We start from the raw sequence: 21,066 nt of genomic DNA, 5'->3' as shown, positions 1-21,066 counted from the left end.
ATTAAACCCCTCAAATCCAGCAAAGCTTCTGGGGGACTCTATAGGTAAGGGACATTAGCCATCAAGAGAATTCTCCCTAACAGTTGTCAACAACAGCAAGGCAGCCTGAGATGGTTCTCAGAGCCTCGGCAGCAGGCAATACATAAGATGACACTTCCATCTGCTCTCTTCCATACATTCTTCCTATGAATCTTCCTTGTTCATTGCCAAAAAGCAATACTACTCTGACCTCATTCTCTGGCTTTCCCCTCACCCCCACCATCTATTCCAATTTTTGAACCATATTCTATCCCCCTCTCTTCCTGACCATTTTCTTTCCACTTCTCTTGACTTTGCTCAATTCTTTACTGATAAAGTTCAGCTTTTATGCTCTTCTATTCAAAGTTCACCTACCTCCTCTAATGCATTTCTAGGCACTGCTCCTGCATCAGACTCTCTTCTCTCCTACTTTTCTTTACTTACCGATTCTGACACTGCACCCTATTTTGCCACTTCGTAGCCTACTGCATCTCCTCTTGACCCCATCCCCTCTACTCTTATACCTAAGGTTTTCCCCACGCTCATACCTTTTCTTACTGTCTTTCTGAACCACTCCCTCCCTTCTTCTTGCTTTCCTTGCTCCTTTAAACCTGCTGTGATTCTCCCCATACTAAAAAACCTTCTCCTGACCCGTCTACCCCTGCTAAATTTAGACCTATTTCTTTGCTCCCTTACCTTTCCAAAATCCGTAGTCTATACTTCAGTGTCTCGATTCCTTGATCATCACTCGTTGCTTTCACCACTCCAATCTGGATTTCACCCCCATCACTCCACTGAAACTGCTCTTCTTAGTGCCACCGACTCTTTGTTTAATGCTTGGCATGCTAAACATTCTTCTGTTATGATCTTGCCCAATCTATCTGCTGCTTTCAACATGGCGCATCACTTTTGTCTTCTCTCTTTCCTCTCCTATCTGGGCTTTTCCTGCTATGGGCTCTTCTGGTTTCGATCCTACCTCTCTAATCGCTCCTTTGCTGTCTCCTGGGCTGGAAAGTTCTCTGACTCCTTGCACCTTCAGAAGGGTGTCCCCCAGAGCTCTGGCCCTGGCCCACTTCTCTTTTCCCTCTATGCCTCTATGCCTCCTCTCTTACCAATATTATCATCTCGTTTGATTTTCAATGTCATTTCTACACATATGACTCCGGAATCTTTATTTTTTTCCTTCTCAGACACTAGTCATTCTGCCATTATTTCCTGTCTTCTCAATGTCCAGTCTTGGATGCAATCTTGTTTTCTTCACCTTAAAGGCTGAAATTCTATGTGTTCCTTCCTCCGTCACTTCTGCTTCTCCTACCTCTGCCATTTCTCCCCTTCTGCCCGCAACCTCGGTGTCTCCTTTGATTCCTCTCTTTTTTTTGCTGCTCATATTTCCAACACTACATGTGCCTGTCATCTCCAACTGTTCAATATTCGAACAGGCTGTTCTTTTCTCACATTTCAAGCCACCAAACTTCTTATCTCCTCTCTGGTTCTATCTCGCCTTGTTTAGTGCTCTGCCCTACTGATTGACTACCTGCCTCTCGCCTTACTTCTCTACGCTCTGTCTTGAATTCCTCAATTCGTATTCTCTTTTCTCTTTCCCCTTGTACTTCTATCTCCTCTTCTTTCCATGTCTTGACTGTCCTTTGAATTTCGTCTTCTTTTTAACTGTCTATGTATTGTTTTTAAATGACTTCATGGCCTGGCTCCATCTTATCTTGCAGCCATACTTAGTCTCATTCTATGTCCCCTTCCGCTCCTTACGATCCCAATCCTTCTTTCTTCTAACAGTCCCGAAACCTCCATGTGCACAATCTCATTTTCGCTCTTTTTCCTTACTTGCTCCCAGTCTTTGGATTTCTCTTCCTCTCTCCATTCGCTCTTCTCCTACTCTTTATACTTTTTTTCCGTTTTAAAAGTGTACCTTCTCTGACGATGTTCTTCCCTTCTTGGTCATCAATTGTTTTATCTAATTATTGTACCGTATAATCTTGCATAGCGCTCCATAAATTAAGTAAATGAAATGACACGTATTATTTTTGTCTTGTAAAAAAGATGCACTGACTTCTTTGCATCAGGCAGCCATGTTATTGCCCCTTCAAGGGCGGGGGCCTGAGCTCTTTTTGTCCTCCTATAAAGAGATCTTGGGGGTAGGAGGGTAGAAATATACCCCCCACACCAACAGCATATCACTCGAATGCCACAACCCCCAATGGTCTTGGGTTTCCAGAATGCATTTTTCCTATACCTAACACTGCAAAAAGCACGTTCCTATTTAGGTGCAACTAGCAAGAGCTCAGCTCTCAAGGGCAGGTGCTAATGATGTTGTAGTTAGGAGGAAGGGTCTGTAAAAAGAGGGACAGATATTCCCGAGAGTCTAATTATTTAACCCTAGGTTAGTGCATGGCTTGAACCTGTTGTTGTTTATAAACTTCCTGGTTTGTAACCATCCTGAGCGGGCTTCTCATTGTTTATAGAATGTTCCAGCATTTACTGGGCTTTCCTTTTTCTGCAATGAAACCTAAACATGGAGCCTCGACTTACACCATTCAACCTTATGTATATGAATATGTTACTTCCGGCCAAGTCATATACCTTATGAATTATCAATGAATACAAGGATTTATCATGAAAAACTGTTTGGAATATATGTTTAATGAAGCAACATGCCTCTCTATTCAGGTTAAGCAGTTGGTTGCTGAGGAGTTATTTTCACGTTATGACCGCCTTCTGCTCCAGTCCAGCTTGGACTCAATGGTGGATGTGGTGTACTGCCCCCGCCTGAACTGCCAGACTCCTGTGTTGAAAGAACCAGGGGGCACCATGGGCATCTGCTCCAACTGCCACTTTGTGTTTTGCGACCTTTGCAAACGGATCTATCATGGCGTTGCTTCTTGTACACAGCCTGAAGGTATGTTACATTAATTTCCAAATGTGACTACAAAAATAAACACTACTCTGAACCTTTATGTTTTCCTGGATGACGGCCTATCCGATACGTTGATTGCCGCTTCCATGTCAATATAGCCTTATAGAGAGAGGTAGGGGTTGTTATTACGGGGTAATGACCCACCACTAAGTTATTGCCTGCGGTTGGGAAGGGTCATTATTTCAAGCAATAATGACCCCTCCCAAGGTTTATAACTCTATTAGCACATGGTGCTGGTAGCAGTACTTGTTTTGGAGTTTTGGTGGCTAAGTAAAACAAGTTACAGACAAACTGAGTTAGTAAATTAAATGTGATTTTATTTTGTGATATTTGAAATGGCATAGTTGCCTTTATAAATTAAGTATTGTAACTGCAACCTGGTTGAACTGGAACAGGTTTAACATATTCATGCTGCGGTAGGTATGTGTAATGTAAAAGTAAACAGTTTCTTTATAAGAATGTGAAGGCATTTTCCTAAGCTTTTAAATAGTATGTGGCAGCCAAGAAAAGGTCATCCCAGAGAGGAAGTGTCTTGTTGAAAAAAATCTTGGATGGAAATTCCATTGTTGTTTTCCTGTAGGCTTCTGAATACAGAATGTTCAGAATGCAGTCAATACCAGTAGTTATTGACTGCACTCCAAATATTCTGATTGGCTTAGAGTAGGTCAATAACGATGTCCATGCACTAATACATGATATTTTCCTCACATATCTTCAGTGTCACAATTCATGTCCAGAAAAGCCATTCCCTGTTAATTTGTACAATTACAAATGCTCCCACATGGAGCCAAAACCCATCCTCCCACTGCCTGCCGGCCTGTTGGAACCTCCACAGTGGTAGCCACTAACGGAAACATGAAGTGATTGAAAGAGGGATTTTAGAGGTGTTGGTGGTGATGATGAGAAAGAGAAGGATGAAAAGGAGAATAGTTCATGTAAAAGCAGTGGAAAAATACTAAATGGATTTTGTGTCTGTGTAAGTCTGCACAGCGGACCTGCAGTGAGCATTGTTTGTGTTTTAGAATTTCTATGATAATTTTCGGTGAGGGTGGGCCAGGATCTTGTTGGGCCTGGGTTGGGTGGGTGCACAATTTTCCGCATTAGGGTATGGTCCCCTGACAAGGCCCAAAAAAGGCCAGTACTCTATTTTCCCAGCAACTGACTGTCTCCTGCCCAATGATGGGCCTAAGGAAGGTGATCAGAGGTCCATCCCCCACACCATTCCGGGGCATCCCCCACTAGATCGTGGAGGTCCCGGGACCTTTGGTCAATGCACTAAAAAGTCCCTAGAATAAGGCTGGGATATTTATCTCAATACCAGAGGCATTGCTAGTGGAGGCTGACGGGGCTATAGCCCCTGGTCTTTTGGTTGTAGCCCCGGATAGAATCTCAGGGGCTTCATGCAAAAGGCTAGATAGAACTGAGTCCCGACAGTCCCGACATTAGCAAAGCCCCGGATCTTTTAGAGACCTAGCAACACCTCTGCTCAATACATAATCATATCCTCGATGACCACATAATTGGTCACAACATTCTAAATCCAACATATCCTTAGACACTCCACCATCAGTGGTAAAAACACCTGCTCTGTTCACTTTACCTTTACATGATCTCCCTCACTACGTAAATGCAACAAACAATCAGCAGCCTGGTTCTTCATTGCTGGTATAAAAATCATGCCCTCAAACACTAGTCAGGCAATTAGCAATTCTCCCCAGCAAGACATCCATGGATTTATTTTCAGAAATCGGCTTCAGTGACTTGTGAGCATTATGTAGAATGAAATCTCTACCTCAGTGGAAAGATCTAATCTTTTCATCAGCCGGCAGATTGTCCAAAGCCTCATTATCAAACACACAACACCTCATATGATCACTTCGTAGTTTCTTTCAGGCATACACAATACTGTATGTTTCTTCTTTTTTCCATTTTAGAAGTTTTGACAACACTGCTCATGTTCCATAAGTACTGGCATTTCTTGTCAAAATGCATTTCATTTTGGTATCAAACTCCCTTTATAAAATCTCACAACATCTATACCACATATTTTTAACTTCTATCTCTTTTATTTTCTTCGGAAAAGTTCCTCATAAATGTATGGTATTATGTGTTTAAACACAAACACTATGACATTTATTCTGTAAAATTGACAGCAGTGACTTGACAGCTGACCTGTACCAAACTGGGCTTAGGCCTAATGCTATCACCACCATGCTCACAGCCCATACAATCAATTCAACTATTTCTGAATGCGCATTTGTCTCTTCTGACTAAATCATGCACTATTTCTATTTATTTTATATTTATATATTTATAACGTGCCGAAAGCCTGCAGGCATCGGGGAGCACACAAACACACAAGACCAAAACATTAAAAACAAGACAAGGCAGGATCATCCGATAGGCTACTCAATGAAACAATGACGTTTTCAGGAGTTTACTAAAGGAGCGGGGGTTAGTCCCCTGTTGTATCTTCAAAGGCAACGCATTCCAAATGGATGCCGCCAGGACTGGAAAAGATCTACCTTTTCCATTACTCCGTCTAAATCTGTGGCAGCAAACGAGGCTAGAGTTGCAGGATCGTAGAGTCCTCTTGGGCTCATATATGATGAACCTGTCCCGAAGGTAGATGGGAGCTTTGGCATATAGATATTTATGTACTAAAGTGGCAGCTTGAATTGTATTCAAGCTGCCACTGGTAGCCAGTGCATGCCTTTTATAATAGAGGAAGTATGATCACTTTGCTATGCAAATGAAGACAGCCTTTACTTGCACCTACTAGAAGTGCGTTACAATAATCGAGCCTTGACACAATAATGGCTCAGGCTAAGTTGACACAGTTCTCCTCAGAAACAAAAGGTTTAATATGCTTTAGAAGTCTAATATGTTATTGGCAGTTCTTTACCACCTGGTTAGCATGTACATCTGCGCCAAGTGAGGATTCCTAGTGGACACCAAGGGTTTTTACTTGCCACAGTTTTTGGATGCTGCAGACCTCCAGGTCGAAGCTAGAATATCTAGGATCTAATTTGGCTCGAGCTTGGGATGAACTAAAAATTAAAATCTCAGTTTTGGCACTGTTGAGGCACATCCAATGAGTAGACATCCAATGTTGGTTGCCTTTGTAAATCTGGGCAAGAATAATGGTGCTAATTTCATAGGTTCCATTAAGCTCTACTAGCGACTGCGTGTCGTCAGCAAAGTTAGTGAAGTACGCTCCTGTCTCAGCTAAAAGATACCAGAGCGGCTTTGAGTAGATTTTAAATAATGCTGGTGACAAGCAGGCACCGGAGGTACTCCACAAGATATAGGGGCAGAGTCTGAGGTAGCAGCATGCGAGTGCACGAAAGACGTCTGATTTGTTCGAAAGCAGTGAATCCAGCACACAGCATCCTGTGAACCTGTAGAGGCAAGGGTGTACAAAAGTTGCTTGTGGTCTAGGTGGTCAGAAGTTGCCGACAAGTCTAATAGTATCAGAAGCCCGGTTTTGTATTCGTCCAGAACCTCAAGCATGTGTGTTTGAAGATCTAATAGAGCACTATTCGAACCGAAACCAGTTTGCCTCACGGGCAACTTGGAAGTGGTACCCAAATATTCTTGAAATGGAGCCATGGCTATTGTGTGAACTATTTTCAGTAGCAAGTAGGTATTAGTAATGGGTCTAAGATGTTTTGCTTCTTACTGGTTTAATCTTTTTTTCTTTTTACTAAAGGGGTAACAGTAACTTCTTTTATAGAATCTGGGACACAGTTGTCAGTAGAAGATGCATTCACAAACTGCAGGGAATGACATCCCCAAAACAGGTGGTAAGGGGCATCTCACTCAAAGCATTTTCCATTTCAGTCACTGAAATTGGTTTGAATGTACATTCTGTGGAGTTTAACGTTGGTTGAGGATCTTGTTGGTAGTTCAGAGAATCAGCATGTAGGTCACATTAATTTGTAAAAGAATCAGCCACTAAGTCTTTTTTAATTTTTTCTCTAGTGATTTTATCCACAAAAGTGTGTTGGATCCTCACACAGTCCAAGTTAGTTGGATTGAAAAGCTGTGCATGTGCTTTTGGTTTCTCAAGCATTTTCAATACTTCAAAGAGTTTTTCAGTATTATTCCCAGCATTGTCTATTTGCTTGTTAAAGTAGTTTTTCTTAGCTTCATAAATAGCCAATTTATATTATTTCTCGTGATTTTTCCAAACATTTTTAAGTATGTTTGAGTTTGTTTTCTGCCACCTCTGTTCTGCTATTGTCTCTTTTTCTTTTTAAAGGTGACAAGGTCGGACGTGAACCAGTCCTGGTGATGGGTACTATTTCGTACTATTTTCTTCTTCATAGGGATGAAACAATTGTCATAGAGGTTCTGTAAACTGTAGCTAAGGAAGATGGAGAGTCAGAGTCTGAAGTGAAAATCAGAATGTTGTTAATACACTCTCATAAATCAGAAGTTTGAATGTTCTTGTAGTTTCGACTAAGGGCACTCTTAGGGGCGTTCACTTGCTTTTTTGATGTATGTTGGAGCAGTACGTTAAACTCAATGAAAAAATGCTGTGACCAGATACATGGCCATGTACAACTGATGTTAGTATCCAAGTTCCATGAAGCCACCCAATCCAAGATATTTCCATTATTGAATGTAGGTTCACTATTGTGAACTCTAAACTCAATGTTGTTAAGGTTTTGTTCTAGAGTTAATGCATCTTTATCTGTGATATTACCTTGCCAACAATTCAAATCTCCCTAAAATAAAGGCGCACAGTTGGGATTATTTAATAGTCCTAGTAACTGCACCATTTCATCGTTAAAGTTGGGCAAGTCTTCTGTGGGACGGTAAAGAAGGACAACAGTAACACAACTGTTGAGTGAGATGTAATTTAAGATGGAGATTTTCAATTTGTTTGGTCCTCAATTCAGTGTGGTCGCTTTATGTGGGAGACGTAAAAGGAATTTTTATGGCATCAAACAGCAAAGGTCAATCGACTCTATCGCTAACAACGTTTGCGCGAAAGCCCTTTCTGCCAAATTTGCGTGAATAAGAAGTAGCCTCATGTTGGTCCCTAGGTTTGTGAGTATTTGTAGTATCAGGTAGCAAAGGGAAATCTAACAAGTAATAAGCCGACTTACAAGCAGGACAAAAGGTGATCTTCGATGGTGAATCTGGAGTAATTGATCCGTAGAATATTTGTCAGCCAAAACAATGGGAGTTGATTGATAAATGGCAGCAGTCAAACCTGGTAAATCAGGACCCATTTGCTGCCCGTCAACCGGAGCAAGAGGCCTATCTAAGGCCGGAGAATGAGCGTCCAGCTTGGCAATAGGATATTTGTTTACAGTAGCCATCCGAGCAGCTCTTTGTGTTGCAAAAAGAAGCCCCAGTCCAGTGTGGTATTCCATATTAGAAAGTAGTTGCTAGTAATAAGCCAACGTAACTTTAAACTCAACTACAACTCCTACCGGGAATAAAATATCCTGGTAGCAACACAACGCATATCTGACATCCCTGCGCAAACCGGCTAAAACATGGCTGCGCAAACACACCCGATTGTGTGGTAAGTAGCTAGTACTGCTTTTGGGAACTGTAGTCTTACAGAGCTTTATGCACAAATAGTGATCTAACATGCAGGCTGATATCTGGATTTCGCTAATTAAATTAAAAAAAGTTCCTCACAATTGGTCACAACATGGGACTTTGTCTGTCTCTTATCCAGTGATGGACCTAAAGAAGGTGATCAGAGAATCCTCTGCCACACCATCCCGGGGCATCACCCACTAGCTCATGGAGGTCCTGGTACCTTTGGCCACCACATTAAAAGTCCATAGAATAAGTCAGGGGATTTGTCCCAGTACTTAATTATATCCTCTATGACCACATCATTGGTCACAACATTCTGAATCCAACATATCCTTAGACACTCCGCCATCAGTGGTAAAAGCAAGTTCTCTGTTCACCTTATGTTTACATGATCTCCTGTGTTAAGTAAATGCAACAAACAATCAGCAGCTTGGTTCTTCTTTGTATTGTATTGTATTGTATTGTACTGAGACTTAACAAAGCGCAAACAAGACCAATGAAAGCATCAAGGTGCTAGGGAGAAAAGAGGAGGAAGCACCCAAGCATACTTAGAACAAAATGTTTTAAAATGTTTACGAAAAGGGAGAAAATTAGGGATATTGCGAATCTCAGCAGGAACAGCATTCCACAAGGTAGGACCTAGCACGGAGAGCGATCTTCCTCTGGCACGAGTCCGTAGGAATACAGAGCAGAGAGAGGTTAGCCGAGCTGAGAGCTTTGCAGGTTCTGTAAGGTACCAGGTTGGATTGCAGGAACTCGGCACTGGCCTTGTGAATAGCTCGGTGAACGAGACAGAGAGCTTTACATTTAATACAGCTTTTCAGAGGAAGCCAGTGGAGTTGGCAAAGGAGATCCTGGGAATGAGCCAGTCTGGGAGCATCCAGAGCAAGACGAGTAGCCGAGTTTTGAAGAATCGGCAAAAGTTGGAGCAGAAATTCAGGTTGGCCGAGGTAGATCCGGTTACAGTAATCAATGGACCCCATAATAGAGGCCGTAACACTTTTGGATCTGGAGTCAATCTGAAGGAAAGGAAGAACCTTTTTCAATAGTTTGAGTTTAGCAAAGCCTGTTTGGCAAATTGCAGACACTTGGGCTGATCTGGACCCAGAGGACATGATTTTTATGCCTAGGCTTTTAACAACAGAGGCCGGTTCAGGACATGGGCCAAGAGATGAGGGTCAGTAGTCGGAAGTCCAGGATGAACTGGAACATGTAGAGCCAACCAATAAGACCTTTCCTGGTATAACAATCACTTAAAGATCACACCCTATTTATTTTCAGAAATTGGCTTCAATGACTTGTGAGCAATATGTAGAATTAAATCTCTACCTCAGTAAAGATCTGATCTTCTCAACAGCTGGCAGATTGTCTGAAGCCTCATTATCAAATACAGAACACCTCATATGATCTCCCCGTAGATTCTTTCAGGCATACACAATGCTGTAAGTTTCTTCTTTTTTCCATTTTAGAAGTTGTGACAGCACTGCTCATATTCCATAAGCACTTGCATTTCTTGTCAAAATGCATTTCATTGTGATATCAAACTCCCTAACAATTCATTAAATCTGCCAACTCTCCATCTATCTATATATAAATATATATATATATATATATATATGTACACACCTACATTGTGGAACACACTCCCACTGCACATTAGGAGTACTCAGGCGCTATCCGTAGGCAGCGCAAAACATGCCTGTTCAGAGCCGTTTTCTTTTGCCTCCCTCTCTGGCAGTCCGCTGCTCCAGCGCCTTGAGTCCTTCGGTTCTTTGCAGAGCTTTATAAATTAATATACAATACAATACAATATAAAAGTGAAAATGTGGGGATTTGTGGGTTTATGGCTTCGTGTTTGTTGCCTATACATTTCCACACCATTTCAGCAATCTGCATCAAATTTTGCAAAGCCACCTGTTAGGACTTTCCAGACATTACTGGCAACATAACATCTGGAAAACCCACCCCTTTCCTCAGATTTCAGCAAAAGTGCTAGTTTGGTTGTGGGTTTGTGGCTTTGTGTATTTTCCCTATACAATTCCACAGTGTTTCACCAATATGCACCAAATGTTGCACAGTCACCTCTTAGGACCCTTCAGACATTACTGGCTACATGACATCTGCAAGCCCCGCCACTTTCCCCGGATTTCAGCAAAAGTGCAAATTTGGGTGTGGGTTTGTGCCTTTGCGTATGTTCCCTATACAACGCCACACTGTTTCACCAATCTGCACCAGATTATGCACAGTCACCTGTTAAGACCCTCCGGACATTACTGGCTACATGACATCTGGACACCCACCCCTTTCCTGGGATTTCAGCAACATTTAATCGTGGGTTTGTGGCTTTGCGTATGTTCCCTATACAATTACACACTATTTCACCCCTCTGCACCATATTTCTCACAGTCACCTGTTAGGCCCCTCTGGACATTACTAGCTACATGACATTTGGACACCCCACCCCGTTCCCTGGATTCCAGCAAAAGTGAAAATTTACTGGGGGGTTTGTGGCTTTGCGTTTGTTCGCTATACAATTCCACACTGTCTCACCAATCTGCATCACATTTTGCACAATCACCTGTTAGGACCCCCCGGATATTACTGGCTACATGACATTTGGACACCCAACCCCTTTTTTCCGGATTTCAGCAAAAGTCAACATTTGTTTGTGGGTTTGTGAATAGGCAAAGTGTTCCTTATACAATTCCACACCGTTTCACCAATCTGCACCAAATTCTGCAGTTACCTGTACCTATGAGGGAATGAAAGCCCGGGCACCGCTGGGTATATCAGCTAGTACCACTTATTTTCAACTTCTATCCCTTTTATTTTCTTTTGAAAAATTCCTCACACATTTCTGGTACTATTTTCTTTAAACACAAACAGTATGACATTTATTCTGCATTTTTGTCAGCAGTGACTTGACAGATGACCCTTACCAAACTGGGCTTGGGCCTAATGCTATAACCACTTGTGCTTACAGCCCAAACAGTCAATTCAAAGCTTTCAGAATCTGCATTTGTCTCTTCTGGTTAAACCATGCTCCCTCAAAATGTCCAGCACTTCCTTGGGAGCTCTGTCATGCTCTTTATCATCTTTGTTATCTATCAAGGTGTGGGCCTTATTCCTTCCTCCAGAAAGCCAGTCTGGAAATAAAGTGCCAATAACAACGTACACCGTAATTTTTCTGGACCGGTCAACTCCATGTCTGCTGGTAGGGGCTCCGATCTACGGGCAGGCCTGCCCTTCCAGTAGACCAGGCCCCTACCTGCAGATAAATGCCAGAATCATGGTGCTTGGAATCCGGGCAACTTTGTCCGATGGAGTCCTTTCGACTCCATGCAATGGGAAGTTACCAGCGTCCCTGCCGCCCATAATATCACGGTAATAGTGGGATATTGGGCAGTGGAGATGGTACAGTAGTTTCCCAGTATCCTGCTGGAATTACAGGCGGATACCGGGAAACTCATAATGAGCCAAATCGTCTTGGAAGCAGTGCACATTACATAGGTGCCCAAACAACTATACAACACCTTCTGAAACACTGTGGCAGCACACATGCATCTGAAACTGATTACCACCATCTTGACTGATGAATGCAGCAAAAACTTTAGATGATGGGTTTAACCCTATTTGATGGTTTTCAGAAGCAAGGTCTACTACTGAAAACATTAGCATTCCCTAGGTTGAGACATACCAGTTCATTGATATTGGAAAACAGGTGCCTATCTCTTCCTTGTTCATGCTTCCAAGATAAACACACAACCTAATTTCACCATTGGCCTTCATGGCAACAATTAAAGTCTGCCTCGTTCAACACTCTCAACAAGCTCTCAACAAGCTCCATCACTCCAATATCACACATCCTACTTTCTGCACTCACTATTTTCCTCACAGTGAATGGAACGCCTCTCATGTTGGACACCTCTGGAATAGCACACTCCCTTAGTTTAATAATCTGCACATATCTCTTGAGTTAGCCCAATTCGTTGAAAATATATTTGGATACTCGCAACATTCTTTTGTATCATCTGTTATTTCTGAAGTTACCATAACTTGTTATTCAACATTCACATCCATTTTATTTGCTTCCTCCGCACAAATAAGGCAGCCACCTTTTGAGACATATTGCTTGCCTTAAAATTAGCCTCCCAAAAATGTATATTTTATCATAAAATAATCCAAACTAGCCATCATATTTCAATTGACCCCCCCCCTCCACAAAGGTTAATATTGAGGGAATACATTATTTCACATCACCTCAGGGAGAAATATGAATTTCTAGTTCTCCCTTTTCGTAAAACAGTAATGGAGATTCCCGCCCAACAGACTGACTGGCGCATGCCAAACATACGGATACATATGGAGTAGGTTTTACTGGCTGGGAATATATCGACAACAGCACTGATAATACAAGACATGCTCCATCTACGAAAAGACCTCCCTCAGTTTATACCCTAGATCTCTGTCACCAAGGACTGTAGAGAAGCACACTTCCTCTGATTGTAGTGCGAAAAAACTCGGAACGTATTTTAGAACATTAGAGGTGCAATTATAAGCCGGAAGAACTACAACTTTTTAAATACCACTAAGCTCAATACCTATGTTAGACAAAGTTTAGTAATTTATTTTCCTTTTTTCTTTTAATTTCTCATCACATGTAATGTTGTGTTAAGCCACCTTGTTTATGTTTACAAGCAAATTCTTTGTTTGTAGTAAGTGTTTTAGACTAGAAGAAACCTTTACAAATAAATGTATGTTTCAATATATGCTGTTTAGACCAAATGATGAACACCTGCAAGAGCATAACTTGTTAAATGCTGCATCAGCTGTCATTGTGTTGCACTAAAAAAAGCCCCGAAAGAGTTTCTTTTTTTAAAAAAATTGAAAAACGAAAAAACAAGAGGATGAGGATAGATATATCATCAGATAGAATCATAACTAACTGGTGATTGCGATCTTATTGGTGTTAATATATGCTGGCTATTTGGAGACATTGGGCCTCATTACAAGGTTGGAGGTAGCCTTGCCGGTTTATACCGGCAAGGCTACCTCCAAACTCGCATCCGGGTCTGGTCCCCGCGAATGTGCAATTACCAAGCTATTAGGGCTCAATGGGTATGGGGATGCCTGTAGCACCTGCACCGTTTATAACGGTGCCGGTGCTACAGGCTTGCTGTGCTCGCGGGTGCCTTTTATTCCGCCAGGGCAGCCCTGGCAGAATGAAAGGCACCCGCAAGCAAAACTCAGTGTTTGCCGGTCCGGTAACAACGGTACCGGCAAGCATACCGGTACTGTTGTTACCAGACCAGCAACCTCGTAATGAGGCCCATTAAATGCGCACAAAACAGAAAAATCAATTGTACTGAATTATGCTTTGAAATATAGCTATTAGGACAATTTCATGTTATAAAGTATTAAGACCCAAGGTCCTAATACAAGGGGTTATCCCTCTAGTTAAATATATACAATGTAGGTAGGGTGCCCGGTTCGGCAGGCAGTTACTTTGAACCTCTTGGGAGTCAAGGTATGAAGGCCACTCAAACCCATGGCTTTCTCCCTCTTGATTAGATACAGAACACTACAATCTGATCACTTGCAGGCAACTTATCTCTGCACCCCTAGATAAAAAGTCAGTAAGGGTGAAGGCAGCATGCAGAATAGTCCCATTGCTCAGCTGCGAGACACTGGTGCACATGTCCTCGGTTCTTTTTTGAGTTCCAGGTCTGTAGCTTCATCAGAATGCGTACGTTTTGAGGTAATAAGTTGCGTCCATGCGTGGTAGCCATCTTACCTGGGGCATGGTTATAGTTCAACTATAGTCTTTAACACAGTATGACGTGCCATGGATATTACCTAGCATTGGGTCCATCTGGGCTGCCATAAGTGACCCGAGAGGAGAAGAGCAGTTCACGGGCTCCTTTCCTTCAACAATGTACATTTCCTAACATAGGGCCACCCTACAAACCTCTACATTGTGGGACCTTTGGCATCCTCTAGGGCTGGTAATTGATACACATTGGTCATCATGGACTGTGTCACCCACAGAGCCATTCCCTCACTGAAATTACACCACTCAAACAATGCTGAAACACCTAGTGCCTAGTTTAATATGGGGAGGCTTACTGGAAAAGTTCCACTAAACTGTGAAAAATCTATTACATAAGCTGGTGGGGGAAGATGGCAGGAACTGGGCCGACCTTCTGCATTTGCCCTCCTAATTCACAAACTGGAAAACCTCACAGGTGTCTACTGGATTCTCCCTGTTTAAGATGCTTCATAGCTGAGAACCCCAGGATTCACTGGACTTGCTCCAAGAGAATTGGAAGACTCAAGGCAATCCAGCAACGAGCACCACCCAGTTTGTGCAGTGGACAAAACAACAAATGACCCTGGTTCGGGAGCTGGCCCAGCAATAGTTCTACATTGTTACATCAACCCCTGTTTGATATATGTAACTTTGGTTGCCACATTTTTGGCAACCATAGTCAACCACCTTCTTTATTTCTTTCCATTATTGGGGTTCCGCCAGAAATTCCCAAAGCCCTGCCTCTACCTACCTTTCACCCTCCCATTTCCTCCCCACCTGCTAACACAAATACATATTATCTAATTATCTACATATATATAAAACTCTTAGGTATATTTCCATAATCAGATGATGCAATTTATCAATGTTAGGTTGTCCTCTGCTGTCCAAATGGCAAAGTGCACGTCTGTGTGCACTTCCACTTCAACAACAGCTATGATTTTAACAAATCAAATGAGCACGGTTCTACGCAGTCACCTTCTCCTTCCACTATTGCAAACATTCTGAATAATTTCAAGTGACTTCTTTCCACCCCCACTTCTTTACACAAGGCATGGCGGTTCCAGTGTCAATGAACAGTTAATTACTGGCTCAGCATTTCAGTTTTTAAAGAGCGAAGTGCTGTAGGATGAATGCCTTCTCACATGCTAAAACTGAAAGTAGGCACTACTAGGCAATCTTATGCCATCACAGGGACTCCGTAATGAAACAAGGTTGACAATTATGCATCTACAAAGACACATCATTGAGACCTGTGTGATCTGATCGATGGGTTAAACTTAGATTAAACGTATACCGTGCATACCCCTCATTCCATCTGATGCAAATAAACCTTTCATATTCAAAAGAAGACAGTTTCCTATACGTTTAGCCTTTTCAATGACCATTAATAAGTCACAGGGACCTACGCCCCCTTCCTGGAAGCGATCAGCTGTAATTCTGATATTTAAGAAGTGACCGTATTAATTACAGACCAATATTGACCTTTAAGATATGCTAGAATGGCATATGTTATGCCGGGAACAGCCAGTATATGTGTAATTCTGGTCACCACTTTATCGGGCTGACCAGGTACATATAATACAATATTTATGTATCTGGTCGATCACCTTAAAAAAGTGGTGACCAAAATGACATCGACCAAACAGAGGATGATTTAACAATGGCATAACCCAGTAACAACTAACGCAAGCCCAGAACGACAAAATAAGACATATGATCACAAAACCAGATTGCAGAAATGTAATAAGGGTGATACCATTGGTGCTCCTCCCTACCTTAGAGAATAAGTTGTTAACACAATGCTACTGTCCCTACTTAATCACAATAGTAATACGTGATTTGAATTGCTAAGCGAAACAATTGGATTGTCAACAGCCAGCATAAATGTACCATGTCAAGTGGCTAAAAGAATGGTGAGACCATGAGGAGGATCACTGTGGTGATGACTACCAAGAAAATGGAAGAACTAGAAGTCCAGACCCACAAGCCCCTTTGTGTAATTCTGGATTATCTACCACTTCATCAGACCTATGACCTGAAGGATTTAGTTTCCTACTTTGCGGGCGGGTTTTCAGATAAGCCCATTTTACAGAATTGTTCCAGTATATCAAGGCTAAAACAAGCAAGTTGGAATGTCTATGGCAACACTGGCTACCCAAAGCCAAACCCCAAGTAATTCACAATGAAATTTAGAAGATGTTGGAGTTCCACATCATTGGCCTTTCCAGAAGTTAGTGTTCATCTTCAGTTGTGTTGGTGGGGAGCCTAGATGGCAGCTAGTGTTTTTGCAAAAATAAAGAAGTTATGGCTGGAAGTTTTAGAATGAATCTTAAACCTCTGGCAATTGCTCTGTGCAACCCTCCAGGCCATCGTTCTTCGCCTGCCAAGCCATTACAGAAAGGGGAAAAGCCATATTCAAATCAGGCTTGGACCCACCCCCATAAGGGAAGTCCAGCCCAAACTGTTAGGCCACATCCCTTCTGCACGAGACCACAAGCATCCCCAAACATGTTCCGGCCTCATTAGGCGTCATCAGTGAGGAGTAGCTGAGGTCTCTAGGCCCAGCAGGCACAGGACTCACATCTGGGCATACCCATACCACTCAGTGTGACAAAGCAAGACAAAGAGGTAATGGCTACAAGGTTTAGAATTAATCTTAAATCTATGGCAATTGATCTGGGAAATCTGCATATGGCTGAGCTCCTTTTGCAATGGTGCAGATAGGCTGAAAAAACAATGGTATGGAATGTTGCTCAGAGCAGTGTCAGTGGTTCAGATTTATTCAAAACCTTCCACCCATCACTTTTATGGTTAAAGTTTGTCTCCCTGTGTGAGAAAGGGTATGCCTTGTCCCCTGTGCCACACGGAACCAAGCTGCACCACACTGATTAGGCCCACCAAGGGCGAAACATGTCTGGAGTTGCTTGTGTTCCCGTGCATAGGGGAGCTGGCGTAGCAGTTTGAGCTGGGCTGCTCCAAATGGTGGCAGTACCTGACTGATTTTCACATGGCTGAACCCCTTTTGAAATGGCGGAGACAGGATAAACAATGGTGGTGTGGAAGGTTGCCCAGAGCAATGCCAGTGGTTCAGATTTATTCAAAACCTTCCACCCATCACCTTTTGGGTTAAAGTGGACTGCCTGGCCATTACATTTGCATGTGAAACATTTAAATACTGCCTAACTGGCCGACAATTCCAATTGATTACAGATCAGTCCCCCATATAATTTCTAGCCTTAAACAAGGACACCAACTTATGTATAATGAGGTGGTTTTTGGCTCTACAACCTTTTACCTTCATGGTGGAACACAAAGAAGGAATATTTCGGACCAATGTGGATTTCCTTAGCATCCAGTCAGACACTAGCAGTGAAGAAATTGGGAAGAGGTTTGGAATTGGAGTGGGGCGGACACCTGGGACCTAGAGAGGCCAGCCACTCCATGATGCTGACAACAGACATGACATGTAGCGGATCCCCAGTCCTCTCCCCCATTCTAGACATCTGTTATAGTGCCAGCAACATACCCCATGACAAGGAAATAGAACAGTAATCACACAGGGATTACAGACACACAGTGTGCGATTTCAGCACACGAGCAGGAGAGAAATGGAGGAAGAAATTGCATACATGAGCCTTTGACCTGAGGAGCGGACCAAGAGCTTAAGTTTATCAGACACACATGTGCCCTGGGCCACAAACACTTGGCACAGGGAGAGAGGCAATTGTGCATGCAGTATCAAGGGAGACATAGCAGAATCCGCCATGACTGGGTTGCCTGATTAAAAAATGGTGGACACACTCTTTGTAACTTTAGCTTGTAGAGCCAGTGGCCACACACCAACCATCAGTACCAAATTAGCGACACCAGGGGTGGGGCCATGGCCAAGTCTATTTGACCTGAGCATCTCCAAACCTGAGCAATGAGCCCGCATGGGTGTCCTCACTCAGTTCATCATTAGTGTATAAAAGGGGTTAGCATTTGTGAAGGGTGAGGGAGTTTGGAGACGAAGAGGAGCAAATGTAAGGAGTCGGGGCTGGGGCAAACCTGGTGGAGGAAGGAAAAAGGCAAAAGAAGTGACAGGAAAGAGTTGAAAAAAATACAAGGTCAGACAGAGGGGGCAAGGAGGTTAGTAGAGGAAAAGAGAGGAGTTGGCGGAGGGTTAGAGAGTAAAGACCATTAAAGCCAGAGGATAGAGGAAGGCATCAGAAAGAGGTGGTGAGCGTAAACTCCACAGAGAAAAACCAGCATTGGCCAAGGCAAGATGGCTAGAGGGTAGGGAGATGGTAAGAGGTGAAACCAGTGGTGCCAAGTTTGGGAGAAGCCAGTAAACCAGGCTGAGACAATATAAAGCCTTGTAGCCTTGGGGCCAGAGACTGGTAAGACCCAAGCCCATAGACTGCAGAGAAGCTGCTTGACAAGAGATGAGAAATAGGCTAGACCGGAACATAATCTATATTTAGTGGGATTGGCAAAACCACCATTAGTAATAAAGAACAGTTGCCAGCACAAGAGCAAAAAGAAGAATTCTAGTGCCACATTGCTCTTGTGAGGTGGCTTAAATAATTAATCTCTGAATATAACCTGAAACCAGCGGGCGGAAAATAATGGTCATCTGTAACCGAGCAGAATCATCAATAAAAAACATCATCCACCGAAGGGTTCTATAAGCTGTAAATGTCAAAGAACAGTGACATTTTGCTGGCTTTGCAGGAGTCACCCATTCTGACCACAGACTTTGTACACAAGGTAACAACCATGATAGAGAGTGACCCTGAGCCTTATAACTTTTCCCAGCACTTATACAGTTCTCCTTGCACCCTCACTCTATTTTAAGGAGACACAACCAACTTTGATTCCACCTTTACTCCTGTCCCGTTGTTTAACCACAGTAAATCTGTTTTTTACAACATTGAATTTGATCCTGAGTCCCCTGTTGATCCAAATTTTAGTGACAGGAGACTCGCCAATACATCTTTTGATAATGAACGTCTTGCTCCTAAATCTGTCCACATTTTAATATCCACATTTTCAATACTGATCAGAGCATAGGGGCTTGAACAATCTAAATTAACCATCAAAACTATATATTCTCACACTGTGTATTGCAGTCCCATCTTCCGGTGGGTTTGCAGGCTTACTAAGGGTTGTCAAACCTTTGGAAAATCACAGGGGTGGTTGTTGCAGGCTTTCTATAGGTTCATGAATCCTGTCACTAGTCCTGATCCAACAAGGATCCCCAGGTAAGCCTTGCCTTCTCCTGCACCAGCTAAAGTTACAGATCGGGTTTCTCCATCAGGTTGGGATGACGCCTGGGGTGGTCAATGCTGCTTCTAACCCTATATTCACCCCTGGACTTTGCCAAGCTAAGGGCCTTCCACCCTTGGTCATCTTGACTCATTGGGCCTCATTACAAGTTTGGAGGTAGCCATGCCATTTTTAGCAGCATGGCTACCCCCAAACTCAGGTCTGGGTCCCGCAAAATGGGAATTACTGTTCGCGGGGCCCGGACCCGGTATGTCCCCATTCCCATTTGAGGCCCAGGCGTACAGAGCGGGACTCGCTGCAGAACTCGTAATGTGGTGGCCCGGTATGAACGGTGCCGGTCCCTTACCGGAACCGTTCATACCTTGGCCGCCACAGTCGTAATGAGGCCCATAGTCCTTCAATTTTCTTGCCTATATTTAATGCCCTGCATAGGGCCTACCCAGCCTCCTTGAGCCTTCCTGTTCTGTCTGGATAGGAACTTGCCCTCTTCCTGCTAGCACTTCTGATTTTATCACCACCTCCTCTGTTGTAACCACCTCATCTGCCTTTTCCACTTCTTTTCTCCAGCACCTCCCGAATGCTCTTCGTATCGCTCTTCAATAATCTCCAACCATCTGCCATAACCTTATTCATGCACCAACACTGACTGACTGGGGTCGCTCTTTTTTTGTAATGTTCCCCTCCTCCTCCTGGGTTGGACTTTTGGTGAGGTTTTGCACCTGTGTTGCGGGAGGGTTTAAAGGTTTGGATCCGCTGCTGCTCCTTGGCGCACCTGGCCCTACATTGGGCTTAGGGGACTAGGCCAATCCGTCATCTAGCTTGACTTCCATCTAGGCACTTCACCCCTCTGTGGATCCCCCTAGCACTTACCCCCTTCCCCTGTCCCCTCTCTCTCCCTGCACTTGCACGATCCAAATGTCCCAGTTGGACCTCCTTCTGTATTTTGCATTTACCTTTGGCTTGCTATTTCCCTTGTTCCGTTCCCTTTGCCCAGTGGGCGCTTTGAAACACAATTTATTGATGTATAAGTGCCTTACAAATGGCCAATAAATAAATACATTTGATTCCATGGCTCTCCCCTACTTTGTGTCTGTGCAGGGCCCATTCCTCTTGATCACTAAGCATTTGACCATGTGCGTTTTGAGTAAAGAAAACCCTTGGTAAGGTGTTTAACCTCTCTGGTTGTCTAGAAAGGATCAGTTTGCAGTGCATTTTTAACACAGTATCCTTGGTGCGTGAACATTTCTTTGATAAGTGGTTGGAGGGTTCTGAGAGTCCAACCTAGTAGGTGAACAAAGCTGTTGATGCTTTAGTTGAGCCAAACACATTCTAGGTAATGTGAGATAAGCAGTAAGGCATCCTTCAGTAGTTGTGGAGGTGGCGTGTAAGTAAAATTCGCCACACATAGAAAGAGTCAAATATTTGAGTCCTGTGGCGGGTTGGAAGAAGGAGTTGGGCACTTTAAAAATTATGG

At 43.1% G+C, this 21,066-nt stretch overlaps 1 protein-coding gene across 5 annotated transcripts in view; it reads left to right on the top strand.

Moving 5' to 3' along the window:
- Positions 1–21,066, top strand: part of LOC138581277 (E3 ubiquitin-protein ligase RNF14-like) — a 385,887-nt gene that overhangs the window by 191,618 nt on the left and 173,203 nt on the right. For all 5 annotated transcript variants that reach the window (XR_011304491.1, XR_011304492.1, XR_011304490.1 and 2 more), the window contains one exon: positions 2,701–2,929. Coding sequence is in view for 2 of the 5 variants with exons in the window: in XM_069652479.1 (XP_069508580.1) it covers positions 2,701–2,929 (229 nt within the window). In the remaining 3 variants the exon portion in view is untranslated. The remainder of the gene's footprint in view (positions 1–2,700; positions 2,930–21,066) is intronic.

Source organism: Ambystoma mexicanum, chromosome 3p (genome assembly GCF_040938575.1).
Source record: "Ambystoma mexicanum isolate Mex_15411 chromosome 3p, UKY_AmexF1_1, whole genome shotgun sequence".
In the NCBI taxonomy this organism is placed as follows: domain Eukaryota; kingdom Metazoa; phylum Chordata; class Amphibia; order Caudata; family Ambystomatidae; genus Ambystoma; species Ambystoma mexicanum.
Note: the sequence above shows the minus strand (reverse complement) of the source record. Positions and strands in the feature narration are given on the sequence as shown.